General features: G+C 45.0%; 1 protein-coding gene across 1 annotated transcript in view; it reads left to right on the top strand.

Moving 5' to 3' along the window:
- Positions 1–12,895: 12,895 nt before the first annotated feature.
- ARHGAP31 (Rho GTPase activating protein 31) overlaps positions 12,896–27,908 on the top strand; it is a 62,252-nt gene continuing 47,239 nt past the window's right edge. The window contains exon 1 of the mRNA XM_071760144.1: positions 12,896–13,091. Coding sequence (XP_071616245.1) covers positions 12,992–13,091 — 100 coding nt within the window. The 5' untranslated portion in view covers positions 12,896–12,991. The remainder of the gene's footprint in view (positions 13,092–27,908) is intronic.

The following is a 27,908-nucleotide window of genomic DNA, read 5'->3' as shown; positions in this document are numbered from 1 at the left end:
TTATTTTTATATCCTACTTCCAGTGTGTGAGTGTTTTACCGAGATGTTTTCTTTTCTCCCATTTTATATTTTCAGCAATGGCTATTGTTCTGCAGCCTACAAATTGGCTCTGGGAACCCAAGGACAGCACGAAAAGCTGAAGTATGGGAAGCATTGTACCAGGAAAGGGCAGAGCAAGAGGACTGATAGGGGTGACAGAGACTCCAAGGTCTTCTGGAAATGCGGCGCCTGCCTATCCCTGATGCAAGAGCTGTGCTCAGATGCCGTGGCACTTCAAAGCTTAGGCAGCAAGTTAAAAAATTTTTAATAACCCTCAGGTATTGAGTGACTGAGGCTTCACATGCCTGCAAGAAGCAGGAGGTAGTGTTAGACTACGTTGAACAGAAAAAGTGTTGTTTTGTTTTGGTTTTTTTTCTTTTTTCCAGAGGCTGCTAAGCATTGTGTTGGGGGTCTTCACTCTTATCTGCTTCTGCCCTGACCATAAAGAATGAGCCAAACTGGTTAAGTCATGAGAAACTGTGTTGCTTATTGCAAAAATTAAACTGGAGAGAGATGATCCAGTTCAGACTCATTTGTGGGTAGCCCAGATATTTTAAAAGGGGGACAACTCGGAGTTGGCATGAACTGGTGCTTCTTAGGAAAGCATTTGTAAAGTTTCCATGCGACTAATGCGTGATAATGTCTGTTCAAGATGATGTGATTTAAAAAAAAACAGTTAGCAAAGAAGGATGATTGGAGCAATCTATTTTAATTATGCTTCATATTTGTAGTTCTTTCCAAAACTCCATAAAAATTACCAGAAAACAAAACTGAACTAAAAAGGTTGCTTCCTGTTAGCTTGTAATTAAAGTGTCCTGATTTGAAACTAAATATAGCCTTTGCACTAATTTTGGTAACTTTTTGCTAGCCTGGGCTCTCTGCACATGTAAATACAACAGTCTAATCACACACATTTATTCAGATCCATAATTTACATTTAGTTATGTTAGAAAATAGTGTATGGCTTTGCTTATTTACATGATAATTACTTTTTTACTTTGATTTGTGTCAGGCTATTTTTGGATGAGAACTGGAATTCAATTAAGATACAGAAAGCCAGCATTTTCATTCTGTTTTTTATTAGATAATGAAGCTACACAGTAGCTGTGCAGGAAATACAAGACAAGTTGAACAGAGCAGATTAGGCAAGGAAAGGACATATTATCTGTAGGTAGTGAAATGAATTGTTTCTTTTTTTGGTCAATATGTCTTACAAAATTGTCGAGCTAATAGATCTCAGCCTTTCCAATCTCATTTATACTGTGACCAAAAAAAGAAAGTACAGTCTTCCTTGGTTTTCCAGCTTGTTATTAACTTCTTAGTGCGGATCAGAACATTAGTTATTGAATAAAAATAATAATAAAAAATTAATAAATTTAAGAAAACCTCCTAGAACTTCCAGAAAAGGCTCCAAATTGTAGGAAGGCAGCTTTTTGACATCAGCAAACTTCTAGACTGTGGCACTTGTTGGTGTGAGATTAGGCCTTTAAGACACTATGTTAAAATTTCACATTCATTTCTTAAACAGCTTCACTTTCTGAAAGGAAGATACATTTCAATGAAAGGTTGAAAACATCTTAAAAAAAAAAAAAGGCAGCTATTATTCCTCCACAGGAGTCATCCAATTGCTCCTACTTCATTACACGTCTAAACAAAAATTCCTGCAAGAGGCTTCTCCCAGAACAAGGTCCACCATGCAACTGCCAACTGCAAAGTTTTTGTCCCTGGTTCCTCAGAGAATTGCCATCACCTAAACAGCCATTTCATTGCCATTGCTCAGCTTTTCAGGGTATCATTAATCCGCTTTCTTCCCCTGACCCTCCCTGCTGGTCAGCTTTTATGTTCTGTTCAGATGGAGTTCAGGACTTCCTCCACCTGGCCATGCTGCCACAACAGGTCACACAAGGAGCCCAAGTGTAAAATATCCTTGGCTGTCCCAGCAGTCACCCAGTGGCTTTCTTCTAGGGAAGGGTCTGCAGTGTTATCATGGGGATGGTCAAAAGAGGGAAGTCGCTGCAGCCCAATCTCTTTTGCATCTCCTAAGCAACCATTAAAATAGATTAACAGTCTTTTCATAATGACACCAAGATAAAGTGATCTGGCTAAATAAGAATATCATTTCCTGTTGACTAGTAAGGCTTCACAAATGATCTTTAGTCACTAAGCACAGTGAATCTGTGTTTTGCAATAAACAGCAAGTATGAAATAACCCCCTTTATTATTGCAACATGAACCAAGAGTATCACAGCTTTCTTGGCCAGCCTGTTTGCACCAAATCAGGAGCTGCTATAGAGATAGGTCTTTGTTTTTTTGGCCTGCCATCTAAAATTTTCCAGTCTTTTAGAGTCCTTAAAATGTCTCTGTGCACTAATGAAGGCAGCAGATTTTTGTTACTATTGATATTTATACTGAAAGAAATCCCCTGATTCAGTGAGCTGGGGCTTTAAGACAGTTGCTATGTATGACAATATTAGAACCCAGAAAACCCAATGAACATACAACTGCCTTATTCACTATGACAAGGGCCATCCCTAATTGACCCCTCCAGTTTTGTTAGTGACATTTGAAGTATTCAACTTGTCTTTTCTGTTACATTGAAGTGCAACACTGTAGGGTCCTGCTTTCCATATCCTATAGACCCTGTCTGCTAGGGGTCAGTCTGAAGTGCAGCCTTTCTTTGATCCATTAATTTCTCCCTTTTACCTGATTTGCCTGCTGTAACACTTGAGTTGTTCCCTGTACTTATCTACACAACTTCTGCTTGGGACTGCTGTCTTACAGTGCCCGTGAATCCATGCTGTGCGCCCATGGTCTCAAAATGGGCGCATTACTACTTTCTTATCCCTCTGTTGCATTTTTTATGCTAGCACCCATTACCCTAAGGTGTTCTTAAAAGTTGGTTCCATTTTCAAGTTGCAAATACATGGTGTTGTTACAAAGATGCTGTGTAAACATAACTCAAACCATTGGATTTGGCCCTGCACTTTTAAGAGTTGCCAGAGAACAGCATGTATGTGGTGATCAGTGGAGTGAGAGGGTGACACACTGGAACTGGGGACACACAGCCTCCCCCTGTTCCTCACAGAAGACTGAAACCTCTCTTCTCAGGCAGGACCAGCAGATGCCTGTATGGTTTGGGCACGTACCTTATAATCTGATCTTTCTCTTGTCTAAATTTTGTTATGATTCTGGTACTCACCATCATTCTTCTCGTCTCTTGATGGAAATGTTGGCATCTGTTTGCTTTTGGTTTGGTTGAGCTTTTTTGTTTGGTTGGTTTTGTTTTTGTTTTTGTTTTTTTTTTTCTTTTTCATTTTTTTTCATTTTGGGCCTGAAGGAAAACCCAACCCAGCTCCAACTGAAGGTCGTTCCTGGAATCTCCCTCAGGGATACACATGTCCTTTTCTGGATGGAGAGGGTTTGGCTGAGGAGGCAGAAAGAAGCAACAAAGTTGCAAAAGCAACCTAAGGTAATGGAACAAAAAAAGAAAGCAACAAGAAAGAAGCAACCTAAGGTAATGGAACAAAATCCGTTTTGGATTAAAATCTGCAGTTTCCAGGCTCTCACCACTTAGGCTGCTGTGGATCAGGCAGACCCTGCTGTCTTAAAGAAATCTCTGCTGCTTCTCTCTTCTCCCGGTCTGACTTTTTGTTCCTTCTCTGGTTTATCCTTTGGTTCCATTTATCTAAACTGAGCAAAAGTAATCCTAACATAGTTCTTGCTGTGCTCACCAGTAGGGCTGAAGCTGCTTTTTTCTCTTTCACTACAGTGTTGAGGTTGTAGAAAATGGTAGTCAAGCACCACAAGAGCACAGAAGAGAAACATGGGGTGAGTGAGAAGCGCATCTGACTGCACCTGTAACCCTATATGTACATCAGCAGCTTCTACTACAATCAGAGCAGATAGCAAAGGCTTTCCAGGAACAACCTGCTGCTAAAACATGCACTGGCAGGAATACAGGATTAGGGGTGAGGGAGAACAGAGAGCAGATCTTTCATTGCTCCTTGCTACCCTGATTTGTTGCCTCCTGGCATTCGCCCTCCTCCCACCCCGTGTCTTCTGACACCTCCTCAAAGACACCCCCTGGAGCAGGATCACATCACAGAGCTCTTAGTACGGGGAAAAAGCCTGTGCTGGAGCTTGAAGCAAGAGGGACAATTGCTTCCCACTTCCCAGTACAGTATGTTACTGGGGGCTGTTGCAAAGCTTGGCTGCCTGACAGTTTCGTTTGCAAGAGCTTTGGCCCCTGTCCAAGCAATTCTTTCAGGTCTCATTGTTTGGTAGGAAACAAACAAGGGGAACAGCACTGGGTGGGCACACCAGAAGAGGGTCTAAATATAGCAGGGCAGCATTAGGGAGCCAGGCTTCCTAACCAAGGCTTACTCTGAAGATAATGAATCCCCTCTGCTAGTCTGCAGAAAAGATACTAGCCCTGCTATAGCCATCCCAGTTACACAGAAGGCTCCTTGGATATCCCGGTCATGGGCCAGCTACAACAATGCTACACTGGCCATAAAAGTTGAAAGCAGCCTGCTAAGCTGCATAAGTAATTGCAAAGCATAAAGAGAATATTATTGGTTCCAGGCTGAAGACTTCTGAGTACTTTCTGCTATAATTCACACCCAATATAACTTCAGCATGAGTCAGGAAATAATCTGAACTACAGATTTAGACAATGAGGTGTCAGAATGAAGGCAAGCCAAGCCCTCTAGGCCTGTGATGGAAAGAAGATAACTTTGTGCCACCTTTGCCTGGAGGTCTTGAGACTCAGTAGGATTCAAGCTAAATAACATTGCTGACAGCACTGCAGGGCTGGTGACATTTCTGAAAGCAGTGGAAAAGAGAAAGCAAATGTGCCAAAGAACTTTAAAAACATCCTCCACAACCTGGCACATCCCTACAGAAAACACCTCCTGCTAGAACAGTCAAGGCACTGGTAGGGAACTGTTAAAGAAGAAACATGGCTTTCCCAGGGGGAGTATATGGAGAGCTTTGACATTATTTATCCTGAGAGAGGAGGAACTCAAATCTCAGACAGAAGGAATCTCCCTACATATGTGATACCCGTGCTTGGAACCATCAGCATTTCAAAGCACTGTAGAAAGGCAAGTTGTTTTTCCACTTAACTTGGGTACACACCTGATGGTGAAGAAGGATGTGGTGCAAGACAGGAAGAAAAAGCCTAAAAGGAAGAGAGGATATGGTTACCCTTCCAGAGAAGACAATAGGAGATCACTTGTGCAGACCCACCAGTGCTTTCCCTACAGGGACTTAGCTCAGCAAGTAGAAATAAGAATCAACAAATGTGTTGGAACCTACCACTTGCAAGAACACCTGGCCTTGCCTGCCACAGCTGCTAGCACTCTACCCATCACAGCTGACAGCCCTTTTGCAGAGGTGTTTGCAAAAGGGACATGGAGCTTTTTGCAAACTTGTATTTCCTCTCTTCCCTCTTCCTGTCACCAAATCATATTTTGCCTCGCCAGGGACAAAGACAAGGAGTGAAGATACTGTTTGTCCTAACTGAAGACCATCATCATAACCTCAGTTCTTCACAGGACCTCTTTCTTGTGGTGCTGGACGTTCAGATACAATAAAAGGAGCCTTAGTTGAAAGCTTGTACAAAAACAAGATGTAACTCTCTCATAGAAAAGATGACTCTCACAAGTGATCAAGACCCTAGAATAAAAGAAGTCAGGTTTTAAGTGACTTTTAAAAATAGCACAGAACAGGCTAGCTTTTATCCTTAAAATAGTGAGCTTCCCCTGAGCTATTTGTTGGGTTTTTTTTTCCACAGCAAATTAGATTATTACAAAGCAACCCTTATCTTCTACAGAAAGTGCTCCAAATAGATTATTGCTTGAGTGAACACCTAAACTAATCTCTTTCCTCCCTTGCAGCTTCACCCTTACAGCAGAGATTCTTTCTCAGTCCTTAGCCTTGCATCAACATTAAAATAATGCAAGTGCAATGGACTGCAGTTTTTATGCAATTAGGTTAACTACAAATTTCCTTCTCTCATGGCAAGATGATGAGCAGAAAAAATAATAAAAAAGGGACATCTGAAGATGGAAATACAGGCGGTGAAATGGGTGTTGGTATCAGCATCCTCTGAGTGGTGGTAAGCCGGGCTAATCAGAAATTATACATATAGGGTCCTTTACAGTATACCAGCAGTACTGTTGGTTGGCAGAATTGAAAGCAGGAGAGATTAAATAGTCACTCTTTTATCTTTATAGGCCTCCGGCTCAATAAATTTCTCATTTTTGCTAGAAGAGTGTTTATAGGATAAATAATGGGGGAAATTCCTACAAAAGCAGTGGGGTGCAAATGTGGAGGAATGAAAACTGGAGTCTTCTGCTCTCCTTAAGAGTGTTGTAATATAGCTGTTGGACATAGTGATTAATTAATGAGGGCCTGAAGTGATAGATCTCCTCAGGATTTTCTTGCCTGATTATGTTTCCTCAGCTACTAGAGATCCCAGCTGTGCTTAAGAATCTGCTTAGTGCTTGTGTTCATAGGCTGGTAAAATATGAGAAGCAATGGGCTTAAAGTTAAGGCATTTCCCAGGTTCATAGCTGCAGTTGATTCAATTTTTTTGTTTTGCTATAGAGTCACAACTTAGTTTTAAGCAATTTGTTTAATTTCCATAGTTCTCTTTGGTTACCTGATAAGGGACAAAAAAGGAGGCAAAAACCTTTCCTGGTTTGGTGGGAATCCTTAGTTTTGTTACTTGCAATGAGGCAATGTGCTGAGGAAATCACATCTCTCTTTATGTCACGATATCATGTTTGTACTCAGCACAGGGCTGCCAGCAGCCTTTTCCATGTTATCTGAAAAGCTGCTGACAGGATGCTCTTGAAAAGGCCTCTGTGAGTTTGGAATGGCTCCATTGTGTGAGGTTTGTGGCCTTTCTGCCTCACCAAATGGGTCATCTTGTTGGTAAGATGCTTGGAGAAGGTTGAGAACATGCCTCTGAAATGAAGGCAGCTTTTGCTAGCTGTGTGGCTTGTCTGGTAGAGTTTTTCTCTGAATGTTTGTTTTGTAATAGTATCGTAAATTATTGTGCTATCAATTGAGTTTTACACTGGGAGACATAAAGCCTTGCTATAACAGTCTTATCTTGTTTAAATAGAGAAAAATTGGAGTCCCCAGCCAAGAATTAGAGTTCCTTTGTGCTAAATCCTGTACAAAGACAGGATTAAGCAACTGTCACTGTTCAGGCAAGTTTGTGCTCTGAGTGAGGGAAGGGAGATGTGTTCCTCATCTGTTTTTCTGCATGCAAGACACAACTGAAATGACTGCCAGCAGGCAGGCTGGTGAAAAACATAGCTGCATGTTTTGTAGTTGTGGTGTGTATAGCCAGTGACTGAGTATCATGCTATATTAGGCTGCTTACATACTTCATACTTCACTACATCTGGGGAAATACCCAAGGAGGTGGAAAGGGGAGGTGTATATATCTGCTACTAATATCTTTGTGACTACACCTAGCCCTCTAGCCATTCTTGGACCTAACCAGCAAAGTGAGAGAAAAGTACCTTCCTGGCAAAAGGGATGCTCTCTTTGTTGTCTTTTGGTTGTCTTCTATGAAATCACCGTGATGACATCACATCATAAAGCAGACTCATAACTACAGCCTTCTGGGCATAGTTAGTACCTTCTAGTGTCAGGTTGTGGGTAGGCAGCTAGCAAAATAACAGAGATTGGTAGCTCCCAAGTGTGAGGTGTCTTCTTTGTGTGCAGCTGAAGTGCTTGCATCTTGCAAAGTAGCTAAGAGGAAGCTAGCAGACAGACACACAGAATAAGGTGTATCGTGATTTGGGGCAAGAGAGCCTTCTGGAAGGCAGAAAGGGAGGTGAGAGCTGGGGGGAGACAGGGCTTGTGGCTGCGTGAAATAGGGAACAGGGGGTAGTGGGTGTTCTGTGACAAGGGGAGCCAAAGGGCAGCTCCACAGTCGTGCCATCCGATGTGCACCCGGAGAAAACAAAAGCCTCCAGGCCAGGCTTTACACTTCACAATACACAACAGCTTCGGCCAGGGAGACGGGAGCAGGCAGGAAGCCGGGCTGGAGAGGGGTAGGAGAGGAAAGAGAGTATGCGGAGGGGCGGGGAGGGAAGGAGGGAGGGTGAACCGGCGTGTCAGTGCCTAACAATGAACTGTCTGTGTCAGGAAAACAGCGGCAGGGCTATTTTTAGGGGTTCAAATCCCCCCCCCCTCCCTCCCTCCTTAGGTCTTCTACTCCCTGGCCCCCCTTGCTCTTTTGTGCTGAGTGGCGCCTGGCAGATCGGTGGAGATTTTAAAGCTACGGAGAGGAAAGAGCTCAAACACAATGAAGGAAACGCAGCAGGGAGGGGATAGATGGGTGCCCAGAAATAGCTGGTGTGACGCTGTGGCCCTCAGCCCTTAGAAAGGGAAGAAATACTTAGGTTTAATGAGCAGAGCTGCTACCCGGTTAGAACTCTGAGTACTTCTTGAGTCACCGATAGCTACTCTGTGAGAACGGAGAGAGCTGCGTTATCCATTCTGCTTTAATTCACACATAAATGCTGGCTCACCACACCTGCTCTCAAGCTGAAGGCCAAGGCATTACAGATCAGCAGCCAAGTGGGGTGGGAAGGTGCCCCACCTTCCTGCATGAGCCTGCATCCCTCTAAGATAGGGAGGCCCCCGTGACTAACTACAAATCCTGACCTATTTTTGCAGGTTCAAAGGGAGAGGGATTAAAGTAAGTGCCATGGACCATGACTTCCTGATTTGGGCTGTGGTTCTGTGGGGCAATTGGTCATCACACCCTTGTATGGCAGTGGGGACTAGGAAGTAATCTCTGTGGAGTGATTGCTTCTGTGAGAGCTGTCTTGGCTTGGTGCTGCTCTTACTCTGCAGACTCACTTTTTTTTCTTTCCTAATTTTTTTTTTTTTTTTTTTTTTTTTTTTAAGAGGAAGAGAAATTCTCCATTTTTTCCCATCTGTTTCAGCTTTCAAGTCCTTTTTGCTCTTCATACTTCTGGCTCAAGTTCTTTTCCTTTCTGACTTTGCCTGTTCTTGTCTGTGAAAGCTTTTCCAGGAGGGACACTAGCTTACTCCTTAGCCCTGCCACTCACCCTGACTACTGCAGCGACCTCCCCTGCCTCTTGGGCTGTGCAAATCCAGACTTATTTTTTCCTCTGTGGTAGAGAACGTTGCCCCTTTCCCTCATTAAAATCCCCTGGCTCAGCACTGATTTCAGGCTCTGATATGAACCACTTTGTTTGTAAAGCCTCCCTTGTTTAGTCCTCAATCACCTTGCTTGACCTCCTTCTCCTCCTCCTACTCCTTCTCCTCCTCCTCCTTCTCCTGGTCCTGGTCTGCCTAGGCAATCCTGCAGCAACCTCCCCTCTGTCCTCTCACTGAACCTCATCCACTGAACCTCATCATGACATGGGGAAAGCCACGCCTGTAGCCCAGCCTGCCTGGCAAGAGCTCTCCTAGAGCTCCTCACACTGTCCTTCACCCACACGGGGCAACAGGACAGCAAATTTTAATACCCAAGAGACTGCCTATGAATATAGTATCTCCTCTTTGCTGGATTTGTGTTTCAGATAGTGGTTTTTTTTTTTCTTGGAAGTGGAGTGGCAATCTCTACTCGCCCCACCATGGCTCTCTGGTGGCAATAGTTGGTGGTGGTTCTGCAGCCTGGCCCTGGGCAGTCATAACTCACTCGGAGCCCAGCTGGGGTCAGGGTAGCACAGCCAGCCCCCAGATAACCCAAATCAGACAGCAGTGCTTGACTTCTGCAGTGTTCATCAGCCAGGGGGATCCACCACCATGGCTCTCAAAGATGGTGCTTCCCTCAGTGGCTGCAGGGAACTGCCACAGAGCTGAATAAAAAAAATGCTACTTTCAGCTGAAAATTCCTACTGGCCTGTGAGAAATTCCAAGGGGGAAGGGAAGGGAGATGGGCTGACTCAGCAGGCTGGCCCACAGGTGCCCTTTGGAGCAGGGCTGTGCAACAGAGGGGAGGATGCCCCATGCCACATGGCAGCCATGCCAGGGTGCTCCCCACTGCACCTGGGGCAGTAGCTCCCTTGCTGGTGACGTGAGGAAGCCATATTCATGCAGGGGTTGATTTTATTTTGGTTTTTTTTTTTTTAATTTTTATTTTAAAATAGACAATCTGCTATTGAAGACATCCTCTTTGGGTAGGCTTGCAAGGGAGGAGAGAGGAAACTGTACCTGAAATGAAGGAGGGCATGGAGGTGAGGGCAGGTGTGTGGTGCAGTGGGTCACCAAACAGAGGGGATAGGCAAGAGTGGTGGACACAGGCCTGAAGTATGGTGATGGAGGAGACCAGAATAGGACTTTAAATATTCTGTTTGGCTTGTGGAGGGGGGTGTCTGCAGAGAGGAGTTTGAGGACTTCAAAGAAGATAGTGTGGCTACTTGCTGGTTCTCCCCTTGCTGGTCTGGTGCTGGGGTTCAGTCCTACAGGAGAGGGCTGGTGTGAGTGGGAGGACATGCCTCGATCCCAAGGGGCAAGGAGAGGGCTTTTTCTTCCTACAGAAGGCAGAAAGCTGCCTGGGTATCAGGAGGATGCCCTGGCGAGACATGCAGGACTGAGCATCCTGTTGTCTGTTCTGACCCGTTTGAAGTCTGCCCCTTGGCAGGCCGGCAGGATGTGCAGCGGCACGCGATGGGCTTGGTGGCACAGGGAGGGATCTCATGCACTGAATCGCCATCGAGGTGCTGTGAGAATCACAGGATTAACTCAAAGAAGTTTTAAGTGCAAATAAGCACTGAAGGTCCCTGAGAACAACCATCGGGCTCGTGGTAAAAACTCAGTTTCCCCCCTGAGTCTGGGAGCAGGAGCTCGGGAGCTAACAGGCCAGACATCTCCCTGGCACCCTTCTGCAAATCATTTTCCTCTTAACCCATCAGCCAGCAAGCTGTAAACCAGGGATAATGATGATAATTACGGTGATAAACTGCACAATAGGAGTTATAATTGCCCAAGGTCCTTTACTAGGGCTCTTGGTGTTTTTTCTTGTATGTGAAGTGGTAACATCCAACACTTCTGAGGAAAAAAAAAGGAAGTCACCATGCCAACAGGCAGAATTAATTCCTTTGGCAGCAGTTGGATCACAGCTGAAGGCTTGATTTCTCTGAAAAATGGCTTTATGTTAAAATAAAGGCGGGGAGTTTGCAGAGGTCTGTGGGAGATGGGGTTTCTCTGCCACATGAGGGTGCAGAGCCCAAGACTGAACAGAAAGGTGGGCTGAGGGAGTCCTTTGCCCCATTTCCTGACCAGTTTTCCTCCAGACCAAAACTACTCTCCTTGCCTGATTTTTGGTGAAAAGCTGCAGTTTCCTGTTTGTTTATTTTTCAGCCAGACCCATACAGTTTTATTTGGCATGCAGCAAAAGGAGGCAGTGAAGCCTTAGCAGAGTTACATTTACTTCCCTAGGTGAAAAGTGCTGCCTGCATGCCCAGCCCTATTAAGACATTGAATTTCTGAGGTGAAAAGTGTGGAGAAAGTGCAAGTGGCTGCCATTACTAACAGTGATATGTGTGTGCTGAAGGTTAGACTAGAAAGGTGTTGGTGGGAGGGAGGCAAGACTCAGGGTGAGAGAGAGGGCAGACCTGTCCTATTTCCCTTCTTGCTTCTACTGGGTTATTTCTGTTCCTTCTTTTTAACCTCCCTCATCAGCTTCTGGGAGCCTCTTTTGGGAGATAACTCAAAAATATGTGAACTTAGATACCTAGATGTCCTCTGTTTCTGCTTGCCGGGGAGCTAGGTAGATGGGATCTGAAGCTTTCCTTCCTCCCTTTTCTCCTTAGTTTACCAACTTTCTCTCCCCCTTCTTGCACTTTAGTAGCTCCAGCCTGCACCTCTGCAAAGGAAGGCAAATCCTGAAGTGACAGAGTCAGGAAGGCGTGTTGTGCCGAAGGACTCGATTTCAGAGAAGCAGAGATTTACTGGAGTGACTCTTGGTCTCTCTTCTCCTCACCAGCCCCTCCTCGGGCCTTTTCAGAGCTGAGGGCTGGTAGTGCAGGAAGGATCTGACTGTGCTGCGGGCTGTGGCTGGGCTCGCAGTGATTTCCTCTCAGGCAGCCCGTTATCTGTCGACTGTCAGGACAGGCTTTCCCTCTTCCTCCCTTGGTCCTCATCCCCGTCCCCCAACTCCTCTCTCCGCCTTCCCTCAGTCTCTCACTCACTCCCTCACACACACACACATAAGTACTTCACTGCCAAAAACCGTCCTCCGCCCCCCTCCTCAGCTAACTTCCTTTCAGCAATTTTTTTGAGCTGGATAATCCTAGGATTTGTAAAACGGGGGAAAGGAGAGAGAGAACGAGCGGGAGACAGAACAGGAAGCTGGTTTCTTATTCCTCTAACTGTCCGAAGGCAGGAGGAGGGGAAGGGGGGGAGCCAAAGAGGAGCCTTGTGCAGACTCTTCCCCGGTCCCTTTTCATTAGTCTGTTTGAACTTCCAGTCTCCTCCAAAAGCTGAGAGAAGGAAGACCAGGCTGGGACGCTTTCTGCTGGAAGTGGCAACGGCGTGGCTGACAAAACCCAGGAGGTGTCTGTGGAGGGTCCCGGGACCGTGCCAAGGGAAAAGACGTTTCCCCACGCTGTTGCCTGTCCCCAACTTGCCAGCTCCTATGTGGGCACCCGTCCACCACCCACTTCCCTCTGATGAGAACCCTTCCGGGCTCGGGCTATGATCGCTGCTGCTACCGCCTGGGGAGTCTCCTCTTGCCCTGATCTCCCTCTGCTACAGGAGCAACCCAACATCTGGTGGGGATTAATGTTTACTTCTCCAGCTGGACGCCGTGCGGGACCCCCGATGTTGCTCCCTGGGAGCGGAGCACGGGTGGTGATCTGAGAAGAGCAAGATTTTTGTCACCCAGCGTGAGGCCGGGGGGCAGGGGGGCAAGGCAGGAGGGGGGCAAACCTCTTTTGGGACTAACCTCATGAAGAACAAGGGAGCCAAGCAGAAACTCAAGAGGAAGGGAGCCGCGAGCGCGTTTGGCTGCGACCTGACGGAGTATCTGGAGAGCTCTGGGCAGGATGGTAAATGCCTCTTTATTCTCACTCTGGTAGTAGAGGAGCAGAGCGTGTGTTCCTCCTTGGTTTTTTTTGGTGTTTTTGTACTGGTAGGACTACAAACCAGACCTTTCCTAAGGCTGAAGGGTAGACAACCTGGAGCTGGTTTATTCCCAGGAAATGTAGTCACTGCCTGGTTTCTCACAATGAATGAACAATCCGAACATTGCTCCGGTGACGCGTCTGCATGACCCTTGCATGAGTAGCACTGCATGTGGGGAAAGGATAGGATAGGCATGTGGGGACTGGGATAGGGTTCTCAGGCTGCCTGACTGTGGACTGAGGTGGTCAGCTGTGTGTTGTGATTCCCTCTCCCACCCACCTGGCTGTGGAAGGGGGTGGCAGGCTTTTAGGGGAACTCTGTTCAGAAATCAGAACTGGGGTTAGCGTTGCCTCCTCTGGGACATGGAAATCCTCCTGGAGTCAAGACCAGAGTGTTTCAGGATTGTCAGGGGGAACTGGAAACATCCTATCTGCCCCTCCCGGACTCCACTACAGTTCCCATATTGTCCTTTCACCATTGGATGGAGACAGGACAGAGACTGGGGGATGGGATGGGATGGGATGGGATGGGATGGGATGGGATGGGATGGGGTGGAGTAGAAATGGCTGTGAGGTGTAGGGGGCAGCTGAGCTAATATTTTCACTATCCTGCCTGCTATCTTTCTCTCCTCTCCTCCTCCCCCTGACCTCCATGCCCCCAGATACTGGATGAGAATATGGTAGCTCAGACAAGAGGTAACTGCAATAAGATCAGAGGATCATAATGTTGAAATGGTCAGTCCTGGATGAAAGAAGGAACAGAACAATTTTTCTTAAAGGGTGTTGGATGATGAGAGAAGTGGTTGAGAGTCTGGCACACAGAAAGACCTGCAGCTTAGCAAGAGGAAAAATAAATACATGTCTGTTACCATCCCTGATGTGAGCATCATGTTCCAGGTTTAGCATTATGCTTCAGTTTGAATTAACTAATTTTTACCAATGCCAAGCTAGTCCCAGCAAAAAAGCTTCCAGCAGCAATGTCAGCTTTGTACAGGGAGGGATGTACAATCAAGTCTTTCATTTGCTGATGAGCATGGCTGATGAAGTACTGTGTGGAACTACACTGGCAGACAAACAAACTACGTAACAGTAGTCCTTTCCCTTGCACAGTGAAGAGGGAAGTACATAGGTCAGTAAGCTAAAATTTTATATATGTGCATTTATTAAGGTATGGGGGAAAACCAGTCACTCAATTTCACTGTGAGTCATCCATAACAATTAGTGAATCTCTTAATTTACATAGTCCTTAAAGGCAATTGAATTGAAATAGCAAAAATAACAGACTTAATGAACTGAGACCCTTTTGCCAGTGTGATATACAAGTAGATAGATTCCACCCAGTGCTAACATGAGCTGCCATGGTGGTGGAGGAACAATTTACAGCTGTTTACAGGAACACTGAAAAACAACCCAGGGAAGGCAGGCACAGGCAATATATTCAGCTAAAGCCGCAAAGGGATTTTAAAGGGAGAAACATAGTTACTGCAATTAAAATTAGGCCAGAATAGCAAAATTTATTTCTCAAAATCCTATAGTTTTTCAAATAGGGTTTTTGGGGCACAAGAAAGAAGGGCAATGTCTCAAGTACCATTTGTGGGATGGTTCACAGTTCCAACCTACTTATCTCACTGTACTGAGGTGCAGGGGGTAGAATATGAAGTTCCTTTCCCTTTATGCACCACTGCAATTTGCTGAATAGTACATCCCATTGCCCAGTGCCGTGGGATCAAGAAAAGAAAGACTCAATTGTTATAGGTTTATTGGGAAGGGTGTAAGTTGGATTGGTACAATTCTATTCAGAAGGACAGGGAGAGAAGTGAGAGAATTAGAGATGCCACATTTTTTTGCTGGTGGGGCTCTCAGGATCAATAGGAAAGTGACCATGTATGCCAAAGTGATATCTTGGGAAGAAAGGTTCGCATGTCACCAGGACATCACACACTTGCAACCTGTAACTATGAAACAAAATTAGAAGAGCATTTAGAGTATGAAAGATAGCAGAATTTGGGATAGTTGAATTCTCCTGCTAAGAATTATTTCGAGTTCCAGGCCAGTGTTCCTGCAAGTAAGGGCTTTGGTAGAGAAGAAAAGCAATAACTTTCTCTGCTTTAGATAGTATTATGTGTTTAACTGGTGGGATACAGGCTCTAGTTGTTCCCTTCTTGGAAGCAATGAAGATGTAAGACTGTTCATGGTATCTGGGAGTGATGAGGAGGGGCAGAGCACTTTGGCTGCTGTCCAGACAACATTTTATTGTGGTCCTTTGTGAAAGCACGTTTTAAAATGCACCCAGAAGGATTAACTGGAAAAGAGGAAGAGGCTGTAGGGCAGGCAGGATACAAGTCAGATTGGTTGTGCTTTCATGCTCAGGTCTGCTTTACACCAACCTCCAGTGCAGCTTTGTGTGAGCGGTCCTGCACACTGGCACAGGAAAAGAGCAGCAGAGACCTGCTTTGATGTTGCTGGGGATGGCAAAAGGAGCAGAGCTGTGGCCAAGGCTCCTGTAGACAGTTCAGTTTGCCTTTTTGTCTCTGGATGAGTACATGGCAGCTACAGTCAGGGGGTGCTGTGCTACTTGTGTGATGCTTGGTGGAAGAGATGCACAATTTGAGTCCCTACATGCTTGTGGTTGTTGAAGAGCAGCTTGTGCTTTCTGCAGGGACTATAGTCCCTGTGTTGTTGCCAAATTCCAGTGGAGAGAATTATATTCTGCTTAAGGTATCAGCATTTCCTCTCCTGTCATTTAACTGTTTAATAACTTGCTGTAGTCTGCTTCAGAGACAGCTATGTTTCAGTGAAGGAAGAAAAGATCCTGCTGTCTCCCTTACCCCACAGATGTACCTAAGGCTCTGCTTTATGATAACACAAATAAAGCTGTGGCAGAACTACAAACTATTTAAGAGCCCTGTAGATGGAAATACTATAGCAGATACAGTGAGGTAGCTCAGGAGACTAAAAATGAAATATAAAGCCTTTAGCCCTAAGCTGATTCTTCAGATCTGACCCGTGATGGACAGATGTTACTATTTGGTGGCTGGTTAGAAAGTCAGATGTGTTGAATTTATTGTATTTCAAATCAGTTCCTGTCACTACTGCATTTGACCTTGCTTGGCCTTTTTCTGCTGGCAGTCTCCACACAGAGACTGGTCATGCTCCTTACAGAGGCAGACTGCTATCAGTACTCCCAAGCATTTAAAATCATGACTCGGGCAGCAAAAAAACATGAGATAGAATAAAAATCAGTGCTGACTTCTTTTCCTGCTTTCTGTTTTCTGAAACTTCAGTGTGTATCTGAGTTCTGTTTCCGAGTCTTTCTCCTGGCATGAGGGCTAGAAACTTGGGAAAAAATTAGTTTTTCTTCCTTCCTACTAAAGTCTCAAACAATAACTTAAAAGCAGTGGGTTTAAGGACAAGCTCACATAAGACAAAAAAGAATGGCAGCCGGCAATACCAATGAATAAATGTTGTCTAACTTCACACAGTCCTTCTGTTGCTGCCAGCACTGAATCTACACATGGAGGAGAGTGATATTTTGGAGTGTCAGAGCTTCACTAGAAAGCAGTGTCAGGCTTTGGGCATGGATAGGCACCTATGCAGGAAGAAGTTGGTGGTAATTTCCTCTACTAAAACATTTTCCTGTGTGAAACTTTAATAGTGTTGTATGGGTTCAATGGAGCTAACAGATACTAGCCTTGAAGGATCAACATCAGAGACATATTTTGGCCTCTTGATAACCAGCCTGGTTTCCAGAGGGGAGAAGCCTGTAGCACCTCTACTGAAGTCAATGGGAGCTGAACGTCAGGCCCCCAGTTCCTGTGAAAACAAAAGGATAATTTTCTGGTGACGGATGAGCCAGTAGAGAAGTCAAGATTCAAGGTCGTGCAAAGTCTCCAGTTGAGGCAGGACAATCTGCACCACCTAAGAAAACAGTCACAAAGAGTAGTTTTGTTTTTGGTTTTATCGAAGAGGTGTTATAAGAGGTCACTAAAAAAGTTAAAGCTAATAAAGGGAGAGGGGCTAAGTTTAAGACAGTGATTTCCTGTACACAACAAGGTGCAACTTCCATTTTTTAAAAATGAAATTCAACACAGTACCTATAAAAAAATTGAACGGGTTGGTAAAAGTTAATCCAGTTTTTTGGACTACTGAGTCGGACCTACCTTTGCTTCATTTGCTTAGAGTCAGGTAGGACTTGAATAAAGGCTGAATTGTTTCCTTCATTTTTAGTATGTGAGAGTCCATATGTTGGGATAGAAGGTGCTCCCAGGACTGCAAAAAGAAAAATCTCAGATTAGATGCCTTCGTCTCAGGGTGCAGGTTGTCTCTGTGAGTCCTAACTTCCCCTATTTGCTGGAGAGTTAATTCTTCTGTTGCTGTACCCCTCTGTGGTTTCTTGCACATCTGTTTCCTGCCTGATGTTGTCTGGTTGGGATGCAATGAGATCAGCTTTTCCCCTTAACCCCCTCCCACACTCCCCACAGCTCCCTGAAGTCTTCTCATCCTGAGTCTGTAGGCACCCAAAGCACTTTCAATCTCTGCCTAATGCTGCTTATTGGCTTCGTTTGCTATTTGCTGTAGAAATTTAGCTGCCTCATTTGAGGAGCTTTGAAGCCACCACCTTTCATGCTCTCCATTTGAGGCTCCTTCTTACTGCAGCACAGAGCAGCTCTCCCTGAGGCCAGGGAAGGAAAAGGGAGCTGTTGTCTGTAAATATAGCACAGGGAGACGGGTGAGGAAACCCCTGGATTGCAATGCGGGGAATGAGACAACAATACCAGTAGCCCACATGATATTCTTCTGCTCTGTGTGGCTGTGAAATGACCACTTCTGTCTTATCTCAACTGTATTTGAATGAAAGAGTAAGGAAAATTTTCTTTGAGAGTTACTGGTCTCATGAAGACAGGGGAGTTCTGGCTTCCCAAGTTGAATCTTAACCACTTTTGAGAGCTGCAGTAGGTCAGGACATTACTGTAGGATAGACAAGTATTTCTGAGGGAAAAAATAGCAATAAGTCAGTGCTACTACTCTCTGTACAAAGAAAAGGTGTCCTTGGGTACTCTTTGGCTGTTTTGGTGCAGCCCCTTTGCATGCTACCTTCTGCCTGATTTTGATGCTGTGTGTTTGATTGTGAAGCTGCCTCGGCTGTGCACAGATGAATGAGGAGACCTGTCACTCAGGAAGCAAGTAGTTTGCTTTGCAAACAGGCTCCCCTCGGTGCCAGTCTTTAAACCTGCTACTCAGATGTGAAGCAGCTTTTCTGGGTCGTGTGGCTTTACTTCCTCACACTTGGATGTGCAGCTGCATGTGGGATAAGAGCACCCAGGGATGTGCGTGATGGTGCATGCAAGCCCCTAGTATATGTGTCCACCCCACGAAGATGCATTTGTGTCCACTTAGGATATTTTTTTAAGCTACTTTTCCCGTTTTTATATTTTGAAGTGAATGTGTGTCCATGATTTTGGGTAGGTGCTTCTGGTTAGTAGTGAATGTGTGAAGTCTTGGGAAAACTGCTGAAAGATAATTAATGGTAATCTGGAGCAAAAAGATGGTTTTTTTTTTTTTTTTATGTCCCTTTGGAAACTGAAAATGCCCCAAGCTCATTTAATCTGCTGCAGAAGAATGAAGAACTGCATTCATTCTTCTCTCAAAACTAGAAACTGTGGCACTGGGAATTTCTATCTCAAGAACTGATTCAGCTGAAAAGAAACCTTTTTGTCTCTTTGTGGCCAGCTTGCTTTCAGTCCAGATCTTTTACCTGACCTACCTCACTCTGAGGCTATGAAAACACTTGTCTTCCTGCAAGGAAGGAAGCATCGAGGGCTTGGAGGAGAAGGGAACAAGAACCACTGCTTGGGCTGGCTTGAAAGGCATTAATCCTCTTTTTAATCTGTTGTGCTGCTTCAGTCTGCTCCCCATTTTCACACTAAGCACCCTCATGACCTATGCACTTTGGAGGCTATCCCTGTCTGTAGTCATGCAGCCTCTGTGGGTACTTAATCTGCAGCCCCTTGTCTTTGTGACAGGAGCAAAAGGGACAGTTGGGCTCTGAAGTTGGGAGCAAAAGAAGGGGGGCTGTATTATTGTACAGTGGAGGAGAGCTGTGACAGGGTGGCCCTGAGGGCTGAGTACAAGAATTGGTGGGTGGAGGAGCTTGGCCAGGCTTGGGGGCAAAACAGTTCCGTGGCCTTTCAGAGTGCCAAGGCATGCCCAGTTGACAAGGGAACGAGAAACATTACTGCCAAAAGGGATAGTGTGGGTGAAATTATTAATAACATGAAGGTTGCTTTTCCTCCACCTGCTCTCACAAGCAGAGCATCACATTATGAGTTCCAGGTATCAGACTCTATGGCAACAAAGTGAGAGCAACAAGACACTGGGAACAATAGGAGCAAAAGCCATCTGTCTTCTCCTGTTACTCTGCTGTTCCTCCTTGTTTAGGATGATGTTTGTCTTCCTCAATCTGTTTTTGGTTTCTGGGAGCTTGATTTTTGTGTCTTAGAGGCACAGTGTTACTGCAGTTAAACATTCATGTTGCGAGCTCAGCTCCTTTTTCTGTTGACTTACCATTGCTAGCACTGCCTGACTATCAGAGAGCTCTCCCATGTTGCCTCCTGTTTTACATTTCTCTTACCAAGCTCTGCAGGAGGCACATGTGTTGTTTGCATGCACTAAGGCCCACTTTGATCCTGTCTTCTCCCCACCCCCTGTGAACAGCGTGAATCACATATCTCGCCTGCAGACTCTCGATTTGAAAATGTATCTTGATTTAGCAAATGTTTTCTCTTTGTTAGCAACAGCTGATTTCATATGGACTTGGAAAACCAAGGAGTAGGGACCTCACTGCTCGTGGTAGCACAGCTCTCAAAAGTTCAAGGAAATAACTGCAGTGCATGAAACGCTGCCTTTGCACAGGGTGGTCGTACAGCACAGAATGATATAAAGACGGTAAGCAAGCAATCCAGGAGCAGAACAAGCAATTGTTCTAGGCCTGTTTCTAGTCTGGAGATCTTGTGGCACAAACCAAATACTAGAAAGCCTGTATCAGTAGCTAAAGCTTTGCATATATGACATAGTTCTACAGCACCAACATTTGCAGGCATTTAGGGTAGTGCCAAAGATGTATATTCCAGTGTTTCTCCTTTAACAGTAATAGGGGAAATGCAAACAGCCTGTCAATAATGGTACAGCCAGCTGTGTTCTGAAGGGCCTTGGGTGGGGTGGCTGTCAGACTGACTGCCCACATCACTGCTTCAACTGGAATTCTGATCCATGCCAGATGAAGTGTGAAATAAAAACGGAGGGTGATTAAAGGATGGAGAGCTACCAGCGTCTGCCATCAGTCCTGAGCACCAATAGGGTGCCAGCTGCACTTAGAGCTTTGACATGGAAACCTATAGATGCCTTATTACAAGATGAAAGCTGCTCATCTGTTCCACTACTGGTTGTTACAAGGGCAACTAGTGTTGTTAGTTTCCTAGTAATGTCTACTTTCCATACAGTATCAAAGCTTCAAGCCTCGGCTGTCCTTTGTTTGTATGCCAGAGCCTTCAGCTTCTTTGATGATGACTTCAGTGAATGTGTTTTGCATCCTCAACAAAAAAAATGTATCTGCAGCATGTTTACAATGGACACAGAGAACACTGTAACTAAATTCAGTGTTAAATGAAATAACATGGGGCAACAATGCTGACTGTATTATTAGCTTTCATGCTTAATTCAATAACATAGACCACTATTTTCGACATTGATCAGGAACCACAATCAGACTTTCTGGTCTCCTGCACCACTGTGACTGCAGACATAAAAGTACTTACCATGGGCCTGAGATCTACCTTGTTGACCAATGTCTAGGCTCTGGCATATAATGAAGTTACAGACACCAATACTAATCTTCACCATCACTTGAGTGCCAAACAAGGCTGTCTTGTGTGTGAGAGCAAGGAGTTCAGTCCCTAATGCTACAAGACTTTAGGCACTTAAGAAGACAGGTGAGTCCCAGTCCTCTTCTGTCTCATCCTTGTGCCTTGAACATGACCCTGCAGCTGGATTAGATTTCTTCTTTTCAGCCTGATGAAGGCATTTTTGATCTTAACAGTGTGCCAAAAGGGATAAAGCAAAACCCACGTTTTTTGCCCTTGTCTTCAGTTCTTCTGCTTCAGCTGGTGTTCTCCTGCTTGGGAGCAGCAGCCTGGCCGAAGTTCAAACCAGCCTTGTGCCAGCAGCTGGTGCTTTGTGTGACAGCCCCAGTTCCAAGAAATGCTGGGCTGACTGGGTGGCCATTTGGTCTCAGGTAATTTAATATGGATATGGGAAGAGCTACCTTAACAGCAGTAGAAAATATTACAGAATCACAGAACCATTGATATGAGCAGGGAGCTCTTGGGACTATCTAGACCAGCTCCCTGCTCAAGTAAGGTCAGATAGAGCTGGTTGCCCTGGACTGTGTTCAGATGTGTTTTGAATATCTCCATAGATGGAGAATTCACTACTTCTCTGGGCAATCTCATTCAGCCTTTGAGTACTGTCAGAGGAAAAAAAAAAAAAAATGTGTTCAGATGGAATCTCACATTTTTCAGTTGCTGCCTCTTGCCCTGTCAATGGGCACTACTGAGAAGGTCCTGGTTCCCTTTTCTTCATTATCTCCCATCAAGTATTTGTACACACTGATAAGATCCCTCTTGGTTCTTCTCTTACCCAGGCTGAACAGTCCTGGCTCTCTTAGCCTCTCATCATATGAGAGGTGCTTTTGTCCCTTAAGCATTGTGTCCATGAGCTGGGCTTTTTCCAGGAAGTCGGTGACCATCTTGTACTGGGAAGCCTGGAGATGGACACAGGACTCCATGTGTGGTTGTACAAGAGCTGAGCAGAGTGGAAGGATCACATCACTTAACATGCTGGCAACATTCTTCTTAATTCTTCTGATGTTCCTAGTAATTCCTATAGTTTCTATCACAAATTGACCTTGGTCTCCAAGCCTAGGTTTGTAGTTTCAGTCAATAATTAACATGCAACAGGCAGAGTGTTAAGGATTCTTTCTGCTCTGGTTAATACTGAAAACAAATTGTCTTTTCATAAAGGGCTGCTGTAGTCTTGCTGCTGGCCAGCTAAAATGAGTTAGTGTATGCTTTCTGTAATATACTGGTATGCTGCATCTGCAGAAAGCTTTGCAGAGCCTTGGCTTCACAGAAAGCCTACAAATAACACTGTGAAGCAGCACAGCTTTCTCAGGTGGTGGTTGCCCCTCCAAAGGCACTGTGCACCAGACTGGAGGGCTTGTGGTTGGAATTCTTCATTTTGCACTGGCTGCATTGCATGACCTTCTCTAGCAAGGAGGTCGGGGCGGGGGGAGGCTGTGGTGCAGGGGGATGTGTTGTGGGTAGTATTGGGAAGTGCATCCCCGTGCAGGATTCTCAGCTGTGGCTGCTGCTCTCAGAAATATGCCCTGAGCAGCTGAGCTGGGTTCACAGCCATTTATCTCCAGCTCCTCTCTCTGCCCTCTTCTGCACTCAAGCCTCAGCTAACTAAATGCCTTTGGAAATGCTATTATCTCCTGTGCTCTCTGGGGCCAGGAGTAGCTAGAAGATTTATCATCTGGAACAGGAGTCTTTGTTTAGCTCTGTAAAGCATAGAGCTGTTAAAGAAAGAACAAAAACCAAACCCCAAACCAAACGCAAAGCTCTCTTTGTCTCCGTTTCTTTCTTTGCTTTCTCTCATCTAAGAACATGTGTATGTTTGGTTCTGTAATGTAATTAAATGCTGCCACATGGTGAAATGGTTAGGGGAGATATACCTGCAACTCTAAAACAGGTTCCGAATATCCAAAGGACTGGGAGACATTCGTACTGTAACTAAGCTGCGTAACTTATTTCCTCCAGAGTGTTAGGAGAACAGGTCAGATTCATCAGTACAAGCTTCATTTAATGGCTACCACTGTGGTTTTCACCAAACACAGCAGCATTGGTAGTGTTGCGTTTTTTTTCTGAAAGGTGCTGATGTAGTCTCAAACTTTCTCTATATGTGGGATTTTGGGAGGAGAATCCAGGATAGATCTGTGCCTGATTTCACTGTCTATATTCAATGGCTCATAAAAAAAACAGTGATCTAGCAAACTTAGAATGCTGGGAGAAAAGGAAGGCATTTGTTTATCTGGATCTTCACGTTTCAGTTCGGATATTTTTGATAACTGTAAGCATTCCATATTTGCCCTCTCTAGCAGTGAATGTGGCTGTCAGTCCTGTGGCTGCAGACAGGCAGCTGGGCAGCACAGCAGGGCCCATCAGCCTGTGGGAAACCCTTTGCTTGATGCACAACCAGTGCTTGTTTTTCTGTTCATCTCTCGTCATGGTGCTGCTGGTAGTGATGGCAGCCACACCTCAGGAAGTTCAGAGGTGTGATCAAGCAGGGTGAGCCTCCTTCTGGAATCCTTTGTGTCTTTGCTGCAGTTTGTGTGAAATAAAGAAGCTGTCGGCGGGACTCAATTGCTTTCTTACACAAAATTCGAGAGGGGAAAAGCTCCACCATTTTGCTCTTTCTCTTTTTATCTTGTAGGCTTCATTTGTTATTGCATTTTCCTTAACCTTGCTTTGGTCAGGTAGTTTCAGATACGCAGCGGGCTAAATGAGAACAAACTCTTGTGAAATTTATTACATCTTCTGCTTCTAATGAAGCCAGGAAACCAAAGCAACAGGCTTCCTTCTAAAATCCTGCTCTCTGCCTTCCAGTCCCGGCTGGAAATCAGAAGTACAACAAGGTAGAGGAATGCAGTAGAAAAAGTTAAAACAAATGTGTTGGAACTTCTAAAAGGAGAACAGGGTTTGGCCTGAGGCAACAGCTCAGGGTTACAAAGGGGGTTTGGAGGATTCTGTCTTCTCTCAAGCATTTTCAGTTCCCCTTACTTGCTTTTTCTTTTTTTATTTTTGCTTGTTTAGCTCTGTTTGTTTGGGATTTTTTTGTTTCTTTTTCCCCCCTCTCTGTCCATTTCAATAACTTTATCGCCAGGGTGGCAGCATGCACGTGTTGCCAAAGTCAATATATCAAGCATCAGCACCTTAGTCAGCCTAAGAGAAGTAAATGGGAAGAGCTGGTTTTGATCTACTGAGTTCATTATTTTTCCTTCCTGGCTCAATAGCAAGTGCCAGCCACATACTGCTGCCCAAGGTTTGCTGCGTAAACCCACAAATGGGGGCTGAATCAAGGAAATTCAGTTCTGGATCCCAAGAGCTTTGATTTGGGGTCCTCCTCCAGACATCCTCCTACAGCTCTGTCCTTAAATCATCCAAGTGCAGGCAACCCATCCTCAAGGTGGCAGACAGAGCCTGGTGGTAGAGGCATCCTGCCAGCACTGCTCATAAACATGCTTCACAGGTGGGGAAGGAACCAATGTAATAATCACAAAGAAGGACTAGGAGTCCTATTAGTCCCCATTTCTAGCCTGCTAAAACACCCATCTGTCACTCTGCTGCAATAATGGGATTTGAGAAGATTAACTGGATACCACTTAGGCTCCTAAACATGGCAGCTCAATAAGCATGCTACTGTTCAGCCTTAAAACCTGCTTGCAGCAATTATAGCCTAAGCAGGTTTATGCCTGGTTAGTGCTTGCATGGGAGTTGCCCCCCAAAAATCTGCTGCAAGAATGGGGTGGGTGCTTCAGAGATGTCAAGTGTAGTATCAGTTCAGTCAAATTTCTTCCGTGGCATCATTATAGGAAGTGTTACCATTTGGACAGAGTGTAAAACTAAGGCCTCAACTTTAAAATCCTGGTTTATCTATTAGTGTTAGGGGACAGGGCTTTTTTTACACATGTAAATGCTGTACTCTGTCTTTCTCTATCCAGAAGCAATTTTAGCCATGATTTGTTTTTTTTTCACTCAGTGTCCTAAACTGTCACGTAGTGTTGCTCTGCCCAGCTTGACAGCTGCCACCTCCCAGCCTAGAGGTGGGTGGAGTGAGTCTTGTTTTTGCAGTTCATGAAATATTTCAGGATGTAAGGCGCTCATTAAATTATTGATGTTAGCTCTCGGGCATTAAAGACAGACGTGAACTGCAGCTCTGGATCCTATCAGCTTTGGAGGCTTATCCATGCCCTAATAATGGTTCCCTGCTTGGGATTTTTCATGCACCCCTTACTAAAATTTTGAACTTACTGAAGGATGACTGCAAGGCTTTTCTTTGCAACATTATGTACCTATGAAGCAAATTAATTGAGCCTTGGTAGAAAAAAGGGGAAAGAGACATGCATGTTTTCTCTGGGAGGAAGGAAAAAAAAATCAGAAAAATGTGTTCCTGCCTCTTGACAGAGAATGTCTGCAGGATATGAAAAGATTTCGTATAGTTGTGATTCTGGGGACAGTGCAGGACATCTAACATAACTCTTGTTCTTCAGGAAAGATATTTTTGCTTGTAAAGTGCCTTATTTCTATCCCTTTTCCCAAATCTGCCTCCTTGAAAAGAGGCTGATAGCAATAATGCTACTTGCTCTGCCTCATGGAGATACCAGGCTGGGGCGTTCAGTGCAGTCCTGACCCTGCAGTGCTTTCAGCTCTTTGGTTGGACTGTGGTGGTGAAAATTGTGGCCTTGGCTGATGTGGAACAAGGGACAGAAGGCAGCAAGTGTGACACTGCACACCACTGAGATCTCCGGGCTGCTTTGGATGCTGCTCACAAATTCACAGGGCAGAGACTGCAAATAAAAACCTGGGTATGGCAGGAAAATCCTCTCCCATGTTTGATGAGGGCTCTCGTATTTGGGTTTGACAGGGAAGTATTCAAGAAGCTTCTCCCTTCTCCTCCCCTTCTCCATCCATTCTCCTCTCCCTGTGTCAGGGTGTTATGGTTGCACACAAACCTCTTGTTTATTATGGAGCAGAAAGAAGGGGTGGGGGCCATCTCTGACCCTCTCCTTCCCTTGGCAGTTTGCATGTTAAGTAGCTTGTCCCTACAAGACCAGGCTGCAGCCTGACAGAGCTGCAATTCAGCAGCTGAACAATGTCCAATTATCCCAGCCTGGGGAGCAAGAAGCTGGTCCCCAGCATGTGGGCTCTGTGTCCCTTGGTTCCTCAAACACCCTTGGCCAGGCCACTCATGCCTCTTGGGAGGTTTGATGTGTGTCAGCAGTTGTGGCTGAGCATTTTTGCAAGCTACTAGTGGCATGGTTGTCCAAAATATTAGGAAGAGCTCCACGTGCCCTTTGGCCAGTCCTGTTCACTCCATGCCCTGTGCTGAGACAGTGGCCAGTGGCCACTCATTTACATGTTAAATGAGATTTTTTTACCCCCAGTTTGGCTCCCTACATCCTGTGTTTGGTTTGGTAACTGGTGGAGATGAAAACAGCTTAAAAAAAGCACACTTTTTGCTTTTGTCTTTAAATTTCTCTGTGCATAAAGGAAGGCTGAGTTGCTCAAATCAGAGTTTGAATAGCATAGAGCAAAGCCCGTGGTAGCCACAGGCTATGGCAAGCTCTGCTCCTGCCACTGTTTGGCTCAGTGAGAGTCCTTGGGACACTCCTTTTTCTGCTTCCTACTCCCCTCAGTGGTTAAATGATGCTGGTATCATCTTCTTTCCCCCAAAGAGTTCTCAGTATTATTACTGTCTGTATTAATGTTATTAAGTGTGAGTGGGCTCAGCTGTTTTCATCACCCAGTACTGAAAAGTGGGATCTTGCAGCTGCTGGGGAGGTGCCACATTGGATGACAATGAGGGTAGAAAAGAATGGTGCTTGTCCAGCTTGCCTGCCTCAGGCAAGTCCCATACTAAGAGCTTTAGAGGGACATTTGAAGAGCACCAGGGTAGCATTGCATACCTAGCAAGGAAGGTTGCTAGCACTTCCTTCTGAGTTAGTGAGGCCTCTGACCCAATATCTGATGTTTTAGCTTTGAAGAGAACATGACAGCCATTTACCAGCTAACCTCTGAGTCTAGGAAACAGGAAAACTATGCAGCATCTATCTGAAATAGCAGAAGATATTATCCTAAACCGGAATTCGGCACGGATGCTGTCTTTAGTTCTGTTAATCTTGCAAAAAAACCCCCAAAACCAAAACACTCACACAGGAAAAAAAAACAAAAAAACCCCCCAAGATTTTCTGCAAGACTGCAGTCTTCATTTTATGGTCTCTGATTTAGAAAGGGAGAATATGCAATGACACAGCTTCCTCTTTCCACGCTATGGGACATGGCTTGTGACTGGCTTGTGGGAAGGACTGCTGCTTGGAAGTCACTGGCAGCAATTTCAATTGATACTTGGTTTTAGGACCAGGCCTTGGTTTTAGGACCTTAGGTTATTGATAGAAAGTAGTAATAATGCATCCAAAGAAATAGCTGTGAGGGAGAAAGTGTGACAGAGAAATGAAAAAGGAGACCTGAGGGAATTAATGGGGAAAGGGAATAAAGGCAAATGGAGAAAGCATTTGAAGAAATCCCAGTATGCCTGAAACAGAGGAGGGAAAGGTTAGAAAAACTAGTCTGAGAGAAAACTGACAATATTGGAACAGCTGGAGACTGCAAATGAATGGCAGATGAGAGAGAGCTATGAGAAGGAGTAAAATTCAAAATCCTGTCCATTTTGGTGGTGGTGGAGGAGCAGATGAATAGATGCTTTTCTGGGTACAGCCAGCCAGAGGATAGATGGGAACAGCATTCATCAGAAACAGTGGAGATGTTCACAGTGCCAACAGCTCTTGTTATCTCAAACTCCTCTTCCAGATTCTCACCCAAAACTGAGCTAGGGTGAGGTGGGGGAATT

Source organism: Heliangelus exortis, chromosome 1 (genome assembly GCF_036169615.1).
Source record: "Heliangelus exortis chromosome 1, bHelExo1.hap1, whole genome shotgun sequence".
NCBI classification, from domain to species: domain Eukaryota; kingdom Metazoa; phylum Chordata; class Aves; order Apodiformes; family Trochilidae; genus Heliangelus; species Heliangelus exortis.
The sequence above is the reverse complement of the archived record's forward strand: the minus strand, read 5'-3'. Positions and strand labels throughout refer to the sequence as shown.